Genomic DNA, 15734 nt, shown 5'->3' on the forward strand with positions numbered 1-15734 from the left:
AGTTTATTGTAATTTCCTATTATTTTCTATACAACATTCAAGCTTTTGTTGTTTTTGTTTTTTTTTTTTTAATAAATCCTGATGCTGTCTCTTGCACAACAGGGATAAATTGGTTTCTAAATAACACATAAAACATTCAGTTAACATACTTATGTACAACTATAACAGAAAAACAATCCTGTTTTACCTCCCCTTCTCGGATGACAATGTCTTTGTGTTTCCCATTTTCAATTATCTTCAAACACATATCTCCTTGAATCTGGTAAAAAAGCTTAAGAAATAGAAATATAGCATTAAGGCAGCTACTCCAAAACATTCTGTACTTTATATTCTCCATACAAAGAATACATATATAAATACATTCAATTTGCAGTTGCAAGTATTTGCAGATTTTTTTTCTAACAAAAAACAGCTTCTAAAATCTGTTGATTTAAAAAAAGTTACAGAAAATGTATTATTTCTATTATCTTGCTAAGAATTAATCTATCCAAGAGGCCTGTAACTACATATAGAGCTATCCTCCAGACCTGGTGCAATTCCACTGTCCTGGTTTTACCCTTGGAATTACTTTTTGGAGGGCTCAACATTACAGTTCAGGCATCCATTAATTACACTATATAGAAAGCTTAATTTCAGATGTAGTAGAGTTTTTAATCAATCAAATTATATGCCAATTCTCCAAATAAGCTCCAAATATGCACACACTGGTTTTTTTGGTGTACTTTTTCAGGTTTTTAATGTTGCTTTCTCATTTGGGAAGAATTGCCCATTTGGAAGCTGTTCTGCTTTACTTTTGTGGATACCTTCAAACCCAGCAACAGCTGCTGCTCTTCTCACTGTGTATATGTAAAAGGGTTACATTCGAAGTATGTACAAGGACAGAACCACTGAACCCAAAATTCTGTCTTTGGTGACCTTTCCATGGCTGTTGTCAGACCAAAACCAGATCTGCTTTTTGTGGGGGCTCTGAAGTGCTCAGGTCCTCATGTTTCATGACAGAATTGTTATCACCTGTTAGCAGATCTGTATCTTTGACCTGAAATAATAGGCACATTCCCCCTCTTTTTTTATGTAGTGCAGAGCAATAGCATTTCTAGAAGTCAATTCTGCCATGCTTCCCATGTTATCTTTACCGCATCTAGAAACCAGAGTGTTAGTGCAGCTAAAGTAGTCTGAAACATGATTCAAAGTTAGAACTATAATTGAAAAAAATCCCTTATTTATAGCAAGGCACTACAATTTCATCAAAATGAAAAATAAATAGGGGAAAGAAGAAACCACTGAATTGTGAAAACCCCCTGAACTGAACTCTTTCTAAAATTAGAAAAGCTTAATCAATTTTTTTAATCAGTATTATTTCTGAAAGAGTTTTGAAATATTAATACATGCCCCCTGGAATTGAAGAAACACCTCTGTGAACATGAGAAAGAATAAATATGCTGCCAAGGGGACAAAACCATAGGGAGAACTGAAGATACACCGGAAAAAAGCTCATGCTGAGAGATTTTACATGAGTGAAAAGTTCACCTCGTACCAGGGACATCACTACAGATAAATTATAACTCTTGTCTAGAAGGCCACAGTGCCAGGCTACTGATCCTCACTGCAGTCCATTCCTCTGTGTTCTTTTGCTCTGGATCACTTTGGCATTTCTGAAGGGCAGCACCCAATGCTACAGCAGCCCTCCTTCCACTGGGCAGAGCCAGCTGCTCCCTGCACAACCGAGAGTGATCTGTGTGGGGAAATGGCCTCTTCAGTTCATAGAGGATTCATCTAAGACTGTATGATCTAGATGGATTGTCCCACCAGCTGCAGGTCCTAAGGCACTGATAACGCTGAAAACTAAAGTATAATTTTGAAAATCTTGAGCTTTGGAGTGTTATTTCCCCTGCAGCTACCGGGGCAGCTATTACTGAACACATGCACAGGACATGTAGATGAGGAAAAGGGCAGGAGAGGTAGAGACTATCCTGGATCTGACATGAATAATGCAGCTGAGAAACCTTACTGGAGATGAAAAACTTGAGAGTGGATGTCAGCTATCTAGTTCAAAGATGAAGCATCACAGTCATAAGGAAAGATTATGAACAGTAAGTTATGAATTAAAAGAACTGTTTTGCAGTGGGAGAGAAGGAATGATGTGGGCTGCACATTGTCAATGAAAATGTTTTTCTGACTGAATTTAAATAGTACCTTTCACTGAAAATTATGGTCTTTTCTTCAAAACTTTTTTCTTTTTAATTGCCTGAGTGCTTCAGTCATCCATAAATCATCTGATGTAACTGTGATTAAGACAAGTGGCAGAAATTAGTGAATATACTGCTTTGCTTATAATATAACCTGAACTTTTTATCAAGGAAACTGTCAGCTTAATCAGATTTAATATCTCAGTGAGTTACAGCCCATGCCCATTTCAGAGGCCAGATTGGCAACACAGTACTATCTTTTTCTTGGAAACTTCTTTTTTCTAAATACTGACTGACTTTTGCCTTTTGGGCAAATCTTATCTTTTCCTAAGTCTCTCTTGGAAAAAAAAACAAAACAAAAAGTTAGAAGATTCAGGTGTACATGTTTGCATACACACAAATATATACACCTAGTCTCCCATAGGATTGTAAGCCAATAGAGTTCCTACCACTTGAAAATATAAGTTTTCCCAGCTGTACTTTTCTTACTAGAATAATCTAGTATCTATTCTCCCCAGCAGTACTAAAAACTGAGGAAATGTGCAATATTTCTGCTCTACTATCATCTTATTAATGACAAGGCCTCTTGTTACACGAAATGTATATATTTCTTCTTGTAGAAAAACCTAGATTTGTATATTGCTGCTGCATAATGGCTCACAATTGGGCATGCATTTTGTCTCTTTCTCAGTGAAAAATGTGTCTCAAGGAAGAAACAAAGGTTGTTCACCATTCTTTTTATTCTTTGTTACTAAAAGTGCTTATTTATTATTGTATCTTCTTCCTTTCTTCTTCTTTTCCAGACTTCAGCATTTTGTTTAGTTTTCTGCTTACTATGTGGCATCTTCTCATTATGATCCCACTAAAAACACCTCCTTTATTAATGCTCATCTTACCCCTACAAGTTATGAAGCAGCTAGGAGTGCTTCTTTGCCCCAAGCATAACATTATTTCATACCATTACTCATTATGATCATTAAAACTGCAGATATACCTATGAAACTCAAATGAAAACACCTTAAGACTGAAAGGGTTTTTTAAAATTAATTTAATTTCCCTGAAATTTTCTTTGCTGTAGGAGAAATACATCCTCCTTTCTTAGTCTGCTTCACCCTTTTTGATCATGCTTCAAACCTGATAGTATTATGACTGCAGGGGAAGGTAGAGTGGCCAGTGCTGAATCACTCTCAAGTCTGTACAGGGATATTCCAGTCAATTATGAATACTCATAGAATAAATTATGCTGGCATTTCTGGAGGCAAGAAGAGGAGGTGCACAGAGGTGGGAATTCACTGTTGCCATCAGTGGAAGTATTGCTGAAGCCGCTTGTCTTGACAGAAATTTCAACAGGGTAGCAGAACCAGTGGGTACCACCTTAAAAGAAGCACCAACATCCTCACTATATTAGCGTGGTGAGAATTGCTCCTTCATCATAGGTATGTGTATCCTAGCAGAGTAAGCAAAGAAGCATCTAGTAGTGGAAGAATACACGATTTGTAATTGGTTTGTACTGACTAAATAAAAAAACCCACAAGTCTATTTTATTTCATGTACAGCAGTGTATGTAATTTTATTTGGATACACCTTTGATATCAAACTCTGCCTAGACACAGGAACCCAGAGCTCCATGAGGGCTTTGATAGCTGACAGCTTACTTACAGACCCCTAACGAGATCTGTAATTAGCAGGATACTTTCAGTTCTGACTGCATCTAAAAATGGAATTTGGGATTGCTCAACCACTTCTGGGATTAGGCTCTGGCTTGGTATATCCTGGCTTGTATTGCTTGTCATATGGCTAAGCATTAGATTAATTTGCAGAGCAAATGAAATTCTGATGTGGGAGTAGAGCCTGGGTGTTCTCCAGACTTCAGTGGTGACTGATCTGAGTACAGAAAAATAATTTTCTCCCTTTCTCATCACAAGGGTTTTTCAGCCATCAGAAGTCTACAAGACAAATAGATGAGGAAGGTAGAGAAAGCTATGTTGAAGGCTTTTGGTGTGGTTTGGTTTTTATTTCCCTCTGCTCATTTACATGTCATCTGTGAGACCTGAATACCAGCCAAAACTCAAACCAACAACCTTATGCAGCAAAACTATTTCTGAAGACACAATCTCCTTCTGATGCAAAAGGATCATTGCTCTCATTACATTTTAATAGGAGCTTTGTTTCTTATTAAAATATTCCAAGAGTCTTTACCAGATAAATGTGGGGGTTTTCAAATGTAAAGAAGCAATAATGTCTCTCTTGCTTTGTTGTGATTCAGGTTCTCAGATTTATTTGGGATATAAGCACCACAAAACAGCCCACGGGAATGCTCATCGAGCCCCACTTTCCCCTTCTTCTCAGACATCCACTATCCTTGTAAAATGCAAAGGGCAAATTGATCTGATAGGGGAGAGTTTCTCAAAAGCATGCTGACTGGAGAGCAGCACACACTAGAAGGGGTCAGGCTGCATTTAGGCAGATAATCTGTCAGAAACTGGAGCCAAGTCTTTACTTGTGCTGTCTGTGGGAGAGGGAGAGGAAGAGAAATCAAAACTCAGGTCAAGGAAACTCGGATGAGATGTGGCAGATGTGACCTCAAATCTGTATCATGTTTCAAAGCATGAAGTTGTATCTCAGACCATGTGAATGTGCTAGAAGAAGCTGAAGAGATTCACCAAGATGATCAAAGGAGGGAGAACTCCTTCTCTGAGAGATCTCCTTAGGACTGCAGTATGAGGGCTTTGGTCTGTGGGGCTGTGCCAATAATTAGGTGGCTCTATCCACAGGAAACAATCTAGATGCTAAGAGCAGAAACTTAGGGTAAAATACAGCACAGTGAGAAGTGGGACTTCTAAATCCAAGTGGGGTTTGTGCCAATGCAAATGTGTTGCAGGTGGTAGATGAAAAGCTGATTTGAATTTCTCTGCATGGAACTGCGCTGTTTTACATAGACTCAACATCAAAATGTAAATTGTTAAGAAATCAAAGTCAGCAAAATCAAAGTCAGTTGAGATTCACTGTGTGTAAGTGGTGGACTGAGGTGGGTAAAGAGATAGCAGCCTAACTACTTTTGTAATCCTAGATTTAGCTGTTAGCATATCTCACTATTTCCCAAAGCAGCCCACACAATGCAGTAAATTCTGAATTCTTGTACTAGAGCTAGGATTTGTTATGATTGTGGGTTTTCTCTGTCATTAACTTTCTCCAAAATATATGGTCCCCTTGAGTTTTCACTTATTTCTTTGGAAGAAGGTTTGTTTTTTTTTTTTTCTACCCTCAGGCTTTACAAGTAAGTAAAAATGCAGTAAATACACCATGAAGCCTGTAGGCTATGTTAACACTGAAGCTCTTCTTGTCACAAATTCTACGGTACGAAAAATCCAAGACAAAGATATGTTGAGGACTCTTCCCTAGTACCTGCTACCCCATAGCTGTGAGGGTTTGAGCACAAGAGGACATAGCCTCAAGCTGTGCCAGGGGAGGCTTGGGTTGGACAACAGAAAGAATTTCTTCATGGCAAGGGTTGTCAGACATTGAAATGGCTGCCCAGGGAGGTGGTGGAGTCATCATTCCTGGAGGTGTTCAGAAACAACTGGACATGATACTCAGTGCCATGGTCTAGATGACAAGGTGGTTTCAGTCAAAGGTTGCCTGTGATCATGTCAGGGCTGCCACAGAAACTTTCAGTGGCCTCATCAAGTTGACTACACAAGAATTGTAGTCACTAGTCCATGGAACCCAAAACTCTCTTGACAAATGAGGCACATCAGAATAATGATTCTTTTGAAACCCTCAGAAGTCGTTATGTAGCTCAAACACTTCCTGGAAAGTTCTGTCAGTATTAGATATACAGGTTCATCCCCACAGCACTTTTTTGCCATGTTCCAACAGAAGATGCATTTCCCAAAGCATTTCATTTTGAATGAGCCTAATTTAGAGGCAGAGAATATCTGAGTAGATGTTTGCTGACTACCTCTATTCTGATGGAGAAGGGAGCAAAAGGGAACTTTAAAAATAAGAATGAATATGACTTCCTGGTAAATTCCAGCCAAAGACTGTGAATGGTTTAACTCTTCTAAGTTACAGTTTCATATTTCTCTTTAAAAAACCTGTCCAATGTAACACAGTCCCAGGTATGAGACTCTTTTTGTGCAGAATGGTGGCAAAGAAGTAGTGCAGAAAAGTTTAAGAAGGCAGTGAAGAGCTACAGAGAAAACTAGGAAGGAACAAAATATAAGAGTTATTTAGGAAATGCCTGCTTGTTGAGAGGAGGAAAGAAATTGTGCTGGAGTAGCTGTCATTTTAGCCTAAATGGGTTCAGGAGGCAATTCTAAAAGGCTTTGAAGAGACTTCAAATCAAGCTACTGGATTTTTTTTCCTCCTAATTAGCCAGTCAGACCTAATCTTCCTGATACACCTGCACATTAATGGCACCAGCAGAGAGCAGGTTGGGAGCAGGAGGATGCTCCTCAGCCCTTATCTCTGCATGCCAACCCTTTGCTGCTGTGAACTGCAGGCTTTCAAGCACGAGTTCTGCCATAGGACACTCCATAAACTGTGTGATAGCAGGCACGAGATAGTGAGTGGTCAGATATAAACAATCCTAAATTTAACTTTCTCTCCAAACCAACCTTTCTTTGCTAAGGGAATACTAACAGCAGAACAACATCAGCTAAATTTGCCTGAAGGATTTGTGGGGTTTTCACATTCGTGATTTGGCCTGCTGACAGTATGTCTGTATAGTCTGCCTTTAAATTATCACCCAGAACTATAAATTACCCTTTTTCTGACAAAATAATGAGCTGAACATGGCTTTGAATGGTTTCTGAAATTCCAAGTCTAATTTAGGAATATGCCCTTTTGCTAGGATACTCTCTACCTCACAATTCTTCTCTAATGAGAAACATGGTTCTAAGTTAGATCACAGGAAGGTGTAAATGTGTCTGATAAAAAGCTATGGTAAAATGCAATGAATAACTATAATGTACTTTTATAAAACTGAACAAAATTGGCCCATATGTTTAACTGGTACATAACTGATAATGCTTCTGATGTGTCTATTGCCAAGTTTCTGATGTTATAGGGTTGTTGTTTCCATTTTTGGTTTTTGAATAACTGTGGGAGGCTTACTATGTAAATGAGCATGTACTGATACCTAAAAAAACCTTGTTTCCACTTGAGTTAGCAACAACATCAATATGCAACAGTAAATTAAAAATTATGCCTTTAGAGATATGGCTAACTTTTTATATTGTTGAGAAGTCATATTAAGAGTTTTTAAAGGGTAGACCAAGTTATTTACAAATACAGGAGCATCTTGCAACATGGAAAAAAAAAAAGTTAAATCAGCCTAACTTTGATTTTAAGGAATCCCAAGCAGCTTGATGGCCTGGTCCCAGGTGCTGCCACAGCTCTCCCTGCACAGCCCATGAGAAGGGACACACAGTGCACTGTGTTGGTAACATGGCATGCGATGGATGTGCCTGTGCCCACAGCCACAGGTGGGCTGGGAGATGGTAGTGACAATCCAGCACAGGTGGGAGTCACCCAGGGTTAACTCAGCATCTGCTCTTCCAAAGCTGTTTGTCTGTAAGGACTACATACACTTGCAGAGCACAGTTAGAACAGGAAATCAATGAAGGCTCTTGTGAAATGCTGGGGAGGGTTTGGGGAGAAATGATTCAATGATAAATAAATGAATTTTTCTTTCTCTTCAAAAGGATTTATAGAAACTTGACCCACTTCTGCCTTTATGCAGATGCTTAGGTTGACTTTCTAAAGATACTTAAAATTAGGTTGCCAAATGTCATTGGAATGAAATGAAGTTAAATTATTCTGCTGGGAAGCAAGGAAAATGGTCTCTATCCTGATACCCTTACTTCCAGGCCTCTAGTAATCACTTTCCCTTAGGATTCTTTCAGAGAAAGTGGTGGAGAAGTCCCCAGGCAGAGCAAGCAACTCCAAGAACAAGGCAGTAAACAAAGAAGGCAGTAAACAATTGTAAATTGTTACAATTTTGTTAGTTTCTACTCTTTCTTCCTCCATGTTGCATTTGGTTCAATGGCTACTCACAACGCAAAAGTTGGAATGACTTCAAGAAAATGAAGTCATTTGGACTTTGGAATGGCTTTGAGCACAGGAGAATGATGTGAAAAATATTTAAAGACTCTATTCTTTCCAAACTCAAATGAAAGTTGAAGAGCTGATGATTCTCACTAAGTCCACAAAAAAAGTAATTTCTAGTGAATTAAAATATTTCTTTTTGAATACCAAAGTTACTTTTGAAATACAGACCAATTTTCTGCAACGATTTTCTGCAATGATATTTTTGTTTTAAAAATATCATTACCTGATATAAAATATCAGGTAATAAAATATAACAGGATATAAAAATATCCAGAATAAAAATAAAATATCAGGATATAAAATATCATTATCAAATATCATTAAAGTTCTATTCCAAAATGTTGAAATGAGACACTTGGACATGTCAGAATACCTTCTCTAATTTCCTGTTGGAAAAGATAATCTGATCTCACATGCTTTTTTCAAACAAAATGCACAGATGATGTATGGTTCTGGTGAATGATTCTGTTTAAGCCTATGAATATATCTAATAAATACAACAGCACTGAGCCTGGCATTGCTAATCTGTAGCCTCAAAAGTGGCTACATTTAATCATTATAGATAAATCAGAGTAATATAAACAACCTATAGGTTACCTCTTCTCCTTCTTCAATATGATAATCCTTCCTTTCATTTGGCCCTCCAACAAACATCACATTTAATTGATAGCGATGCCTAGAAGAGAAAGTGACATTTTGAAGCTACTTCTGTTCATGATATTCTTTATTTCATTTATTATTTTTAATTCTTTTTGGGACAGTGAGTCAATGAAACAATATTGAGTGGAAAGCAACAGCCAGTACAAGAACTCACAGACCTTGGATGCACCTCTCTGCTCTGGCACTGTCCTGTTGGGTGACCTGAGGCCAACTACCTCCCTCCTGGTGTTTCAATGCCTTCAGCTATGAAAAGGGGACAACAATAGCTGCTGGCTGTGAAAAGAGCTTTGAATTGAAAAGATAAAGAATGTTACCTAAGAGACAGGAACTAGAAAAGTGGCTTTTCAACCTGAGCTGATTATGTAAAGGTAAAACTCTGAAAAGTTAACAAAGGTAAAAACAATACTTTTGCCCCCCACATTGGTAGAATTACCAGCGATAACAATGGTAAGAATTGCCAGCTAATTTCTGTTCTGCTTACACTAGTTTTGCCAAGCTGGAATAAAGTTACAATGGTTTCATTGTGGTTGTGGCTATTTCAGAAAAGGAGATTCCAGGCCATTTCTCAACTCTGCCCCTCTTAAGAGCCCCAGTGAGCGTTCCTCTCAGCTATCACAAGGAATGGCTATCACCCCAACTACCTATCAGTCCATTCATACTAATATAATGGAAAGGTAGTAGGTTTTCCTTTACTAAACAAACTCCTCAAAATCAGACCTGCTAGCTGTGAATCAAAATTTATTTGTCTGCTGTTTGACAAGTGAACTGAGGTGTATTAGCCTCTGCTTTGCAATGAGGAGGTTCTAGGCAGTAACGTGGAACCAACAGGGCCATGATCCCCTAAAACACAGGGAACAACAACAGCCTGTCCCTGCGTCAGCACCTTGAAAGCCTGAATTGAGAGAGGCTGTTCTGAGTGGTGGCACATACATATTCAATCTGCTACCGCTATCACTTCTTCCGTGAAGAGTATTTAAATGATAATGACCAACACAGCAGGGACTAGTAAAGCAGTTAACAAGTAACAGTGACAAATTAGCTGGTCAAATAAAACTAAAGAATTAGATTTGACTGTTCTCTCCATAGGAAGCTGTATATCTTACAGCACTGGGCTTCATATCTGTATCATAAAATAAGGAACTGAAATCCAAATTGTTTGTACCATGAAGATTTAATGTTCCTTTTCAACAGCACACTGCAATTCTTCTGCATTAACGAACACTTCTACTAAAGAAGGGCAGGATGATCCAAACAGCAGCAATACAGATAATAATTAATGAAATATATGAAAACTAACCCTGAAGAATAAAATAAGAGAAAGGCAGTCTGTGAGTATCTTGTAATCTGCTGTTAAGATGGGTTAGGTTTTTTTTAAATAAACATCCAGTTTTGTTATTAGTTCATTAAGTAAAAGTGAAAATACTGCTTTAAAACAATTACTGCTTGACTTCTTAATTTGGCAAATCAATGATTAATTATCCCATAGATTTACCTGGGCTTTATGTAATACACAGGCTATGGGTTAATCATTCAATCATTAACAAATATATACTGACACCATCAAAAGATTCCAGCTATGAAATATGAGCAGGAATTCCAATAGGTAAGTCTGCCCACCTTGCTAAATAAAGTTATCTGGTTAATATAGTTGCTTTAAATGTTATCATATTTAACAATTATTTATTGTTATGAAATATAACAAAGAAAAGTTTCAGTTAAGACTGCTAAAATGCAGATAGGAGTACTGTAAAGGTTTCAGGGATGTGAAAATTACTTGACTGTACTATTGTTAGAATGAAGACTTAATTAATGGAGTATTAAGTTTTCCATGCTCTTACATTCCTCTTCTCATCCCCATAAAGAAAATGGTACCAGCAGGTAATCCTCTAAAAACATGATAAGACTACAAAGAATCAGATAGTCCATGAACATACTTAGTAGTCCTTTTGGTAAGCATCATAATCTGAACTCAGAATAGCTTTAGAAGCACCTGTGAAAACCAGCTGTGTCAAGGGGTTTGATTTTGCACTAATTGCTCATTGTTGAGGTTAAAAAGCATTTAAACTTACAAGATAGTGTCATTAAAATACAATGTCAGAGCTGCAATTTTATTAGATGTATCATTTTCTTTACTTCGGTAAAACTCTGAATAGGCAGCAATTCAGGAACTGAGATTTCATGTTGCAATCCCAAACAGGTATTTAAAAATTGTGATCCTCTCAACTGTATGGAACACAATGTCATAAAAGCCTGAAAGATACCAAGAGCCCTACTGATTTACTGTAAGACCTAGTTTTAACTGCTAAGTCTCCCTTGAAACAAAGTAAGTTACTTATATTTTGAGGTGGTTGCCTTCCATGAGGCAGTAGGACAGCGAGAAGAATGCCTCAACACATCTCTACACAGCACATGAAGGATCAAGCCTTTGAAAAAATGTTGAAAATGTATTTGTTGCTTCTTGAAAAATCACCTAAAACCTTTTGGAAAATCCTGAAAATATTTAGGTAGCACCAGATGCAGGTGGAGGTAGACTCAGAACCCATGCAGTAGATGGTTTTACTCTGCTTCTACACAGGCTAAAGCCATGTTGAAAAAATGGATTTTGTTTTAAACGATGTAATTTTTATCACAAAGAATGTTTCTTGTTTCACTGTAATTTCTTAAAATGTTTATGGGCAAAGGTCTATGATAGATGCCACATTCCAGATTTACTCAAGGTTTACAGAACTAGTAGTAAGTAATAGAGAACAGTGTATTAAACACAAAGAAGATTCATTGTGCTGATAAGGAAAGAAACACATGAATATTCCATATACATAAAATACTAAAATTTTCCCATTATCATTGGTAAGCTTCAGAAATTAAGATGCTTCAAAAAATTCTTCCTTAAATCCATTTTGAAAATGAAAGAAATGAGAACACTTGTAGTGATTCAAGTTTCAGAATTTTTCAGTTCTACACACAGCTGTAGTAATGTCAACACAGACATGGCAGTAATGATGTACTCTTTACCTTTTCTTTGTCTGTAACCATTGCTTTGAAAAGTAACCCTCACCCCTGTGAATGGAAATTAATATTGCTGATACATTACTGCCCATTCAGCTTTTCATCAGAGATAGCACTTAAGGGAAGGGTGAGAGGCATATTTTTTGATTTTTTTTAATGACTAAAATTGTAAAGAAAGTTTTTTTTTTTAATTAAAGTTATAGAAAGAAAATGCTTTTTCATTTTTATATAAAACCTGAGTCTATGTCACTCCTTAGAGAGAATACTTTCTAATGAAAGCCTTCTGCACACAGAGTTTTAGACAAAATATTTTCTCCTCAGCTTCACTGACAAAGAAATCCTCGTTAATATTTTGAGACACATTGAATAATTTACATTGGAATTTGTTCACAAACTTTGACACAGAGCATATGCATGGCGTACATAAAATTGCATAATGCCCACACTTTTTTCCCTTATACTGGCTGTCTCATTCAGAATACTGGAAATGGCTGTAAACTGCCCCTTCAGGCTCCCTACCCTCCTGCCTTGACAGATCTGGAAATGCCCTGGAAATCTGATCCTCTGCTACCACTGCTCTTCCTTTTTCCTTGTTTTTCAGCTATATATACTTCTGATTTTGATTGCTGCTGAAGCTTTGGCTCCTCTGTGATGTTGGAATGGTTTTCAGCAGCTTTAGCTACTTCAGGTTTGAATTTGGTTTTGGATGCGATGTCATGTCCTCCAATTTCTAGGAGTTTGTTGTCACAGAGCCTGACACAAATTCTCTTAACTCAGTCTCCCTGCTTACAAGTAACTTTGAGTTGAGACAAGTATCTTGTATGCAAGTTGATCTTTGCAGATTTTGCTGAGTTATTGCAAATCAGATTTCACTCACTTTCTGTTCTTTGGAACAGTACTCTGGCTGCAGCCTGAAAGGAATTATGGTTCCTTATTAATCTTTACCATGTATGCATTGTTGCAGCTTCCTCTTATAGCTAGGAATATTTCTATATATGATAACTTGGTAAAAAAAAATCTTCATTTACTTACATAAGCTTATTGCAAACAGGTGGCAAAAAGGCAGTCTTGTTTTCTTCTATCCATTTTCTTACATTCACAAGAAGCTCCATGGTCCACCACCTATGAAACTTTTGCCCGAGATATCAGAATTTGCAGAGTGCTTTTTCTGTGAGCAGACTGCCTGTGATTCCAACCCCAGTGCTCAGGGGATTGGCTGGTAGGAGAGGTGTCTTCAGGCTTCAGTGTCAAAAGGGACAGGTCCATCAGCCAAAGGTTACTTCATAGGGAGCACTAATATTCCAGCAGTTTGGCTAATAATTGACTAGTGTTTTTAAAATATATATTTTTACTGGAGACTGGGTTTTGTCTACAGAGAGTTTCTTAATTCACTTTATTGCATCAACTGGAGTGTGAACGTTATCTCTACAAAAATGGCCTTATTACACTGTCAGAAAAAATGGGCGAGGCTGGGGCATTCACTCCTTTCAAGTCTAATATAGAAACCTCCCTTCCACATTCTAAGGCTGAATGTTTGTGGTATGTGTATTTGTTTGAAAATACTGGGATCTTCTTTTGCCAAGTAGCCAAAATACAGACGTCTCCTGCATTTGTAAGATCAAGAGTAGCTGTCCATAAATGCTCATCTTAATTTGATCTGCTCTGCCAATGTTATGGCAGGGCTTGTGGAGAGCTGACCCTCATTCTGTGATGCCCTTTGGGAAAGTGCATCAAATTGTCAGGCAAAAAAGAAACTGAGAAGAACCAGACTTTCCAGACCTTTATTAGTCGATATTCCCTCACAAGTTGCTGTTCAAGATGTACACTGTTGCTATAGAACTGCTCACTCGGTTCCCTGCCACCCCCAATTTTTTTTAATAAATAAATCTATAAACAGACTCCAAACTCATGAGATGAGTGGGTAAACAAAAAAATCCCAAGACATTACAATATCTTAGCACTTTGCTCTTGACGTATCCCAGTCTTCCACTTTTATCTACACTGTGCTTAGTGGATGTGTATGTGTATAAGGTGATAAAATGATCTGGTTAAAAGTGAGTGGTACATTCTCCATGGCTTGCACATATGAGCAGTGCAGCTACAGGCCCAAAAATTCAGCATGAGGAGCAGTACAAAACTGGGAGTTCTTTAACTAGTACTGCTGTAATTTTCCACCAGAAGAAAGCAACAGAGTGCGCCTTTGAACTAATATTGTGCTTTTATCAAGTATTTGTAAGAATGACTCTGTCTTACCTTTGTCTCTATCACTTCTTTGCAGTTTAGTTTAAACTCATTATGTAATTTATGGAACAGGAAAAAATCCGTTCATTTTGAGATAAAAAGATCCCCATGTGGATTACAGTTCCACTGTATTGATACAATCACAATGGGACTAGCTGTAATTTCCTCTGAAATAAGCCCAAAGTAATTATTGTTTCATTCCACTGCAAAACACCACCACTACATCACTTATGTAGCACATGAAATTTCTAGCAATTTATGGCTGCAGTGAGACACTGCCACACAGCAAACACATAAGGCCTGGTTTTGAACTTACAGACAGGTACATTTCGGTACTTTTTGTTCTGCGGGCTGCTAGCAGTTCAGTTCTTAGCTGTGAAGGAAAGAGAACTTCTATTTAAAATGCACTTTCACTTAGGGGATTATGACCCAGATTGGCAGGACTGGAGAAGTGCAGACACTAGGTAATTGTCACCGACATGTTTTATGAAAAATCCTTTCCTTACGATTTTTTCCTCCTGAGAAGCTGAGTGGCCTCAGGAACAAAATGTAAACAATGATTATCTGCTGCTGTGGAGTGCAACAAGTGGATCTGTGATTGGTCTCATGTGGCTGTTTTTAATTAAGGGCCAATGACAGTCCATCTGTCCAGACTGTCTCGGTCAGACACAAACCTTTGTTATTCATTCCTTTTCAATTCTTAGCTAGCCTTCTGATGAAACCCTCTCTTCTATTCTTTTAGTATAGTTCTAATATAATATATATCATAAAATAATATATCAGCCTTCTGAAACATGGAGTCAAGATTCTTGTCTCTTCCCTCATCCTGGGACCCCTGCGAACACCATCACAGGTAATGACTGTGGTTTTGTAAAGCTCTGCCCCATCATTAGTAACTTGTATTTCAGAGCAGGACTCCATTTGTTGGGCATGAAAGCCAAGAGAATCTCCAGAGTCACAGCAGGAAGAAACACAGATCCTGGAATTGATTGAGCCAATCCTTGTTCATCATGGTTTTAACTGCAGGGCTCCTGTCCACAACCACTGCTCTAATCCCTTGTCTCCACTTTTTCCCACCAGGCAGAATACAAGGTACTATTACCTGCAGAGAAAACTTTCTCAGTTGCAGGCTCATAAATCCATTTTGTGGCTGGTATGAGGTATGAAAACCTGACAGTTAAATCTACTCAAGGAGGAAACAAAGTTCACTTAAAAAATTCACCATTAATATAAGGCTGAGGCTATTATCACATGGTAGCATTTTCTGCAGCCTTCTGAAAATCAGTAGGTTTAGAAAAATGAAGTTAATTTCCACTTCATGCATATAATAGTGGAGCTAAGAAATGCAGATAACAGCATGACATGAAAGGCTATAAAACTCTATTTCTGTGGAGGGTATTGGAGAGACAAAGGAAAGAACCAGTGTTGCAGTCTCTGGGACACCCAAGTAAATAAGTTCATCTCATACACCTCAGGAACAGACTGGGGCCTAGATTTTACTTGCTAGTCTGCTTCATGATGGCTTTT

The 15734-nt window shown here is 37.9% G+C and overlaps 1 protein-coding gene across 1 annotated transcript in view; it reads right to left on the bottom strand.

Annotated features, from left to right (window-relative positions):
• Positions 1 to 13230, bottom strand: part of HAAO (3-hydroxyanthranilate 3,4-dioxygenase) — a 33607-nt gene extending 20377 nt beyond the window's left edge. Inside the window, exons 1-3 of the mRNA XM_059841160.1 lie at positions 12999 to 13230; positions 8898 to 8976; positions 188 to 271 (exon numbers count right to left, since the gene is read on the bottom strand). Of these exons, the coding sequence (XP_059697143.1) occupies positions 188 to 271; positions 8898 to 8976; positions 12999 to 13078 (243 nt within the window). The 5' untranslated portion in view covers positions 13079 to 13230. The remainder of the gene's footprint in view (positions 1 to 187; positions 272 to 8897; positions 8977 to 12998) is intronic.
• Between the last annotated feature and the right edge of the window lie 2504 nt (positions 13231 to 15734).

This window comes from Haemorhous mexicanus, chromosome 3 (assembly GCF_027477595.1).
Source record: "Haemorhous mexicanus isolate bHaeMex1 chromosome 3, bHaeMex1.pri, whole genome shotgun sequence".
Taxonomy (NCBI): Eukaryota; Metazoa; Chordata; class Aves; order Passeriformes; family Fringillidae; genus Haemorhous; species Haemorhous mexicanus.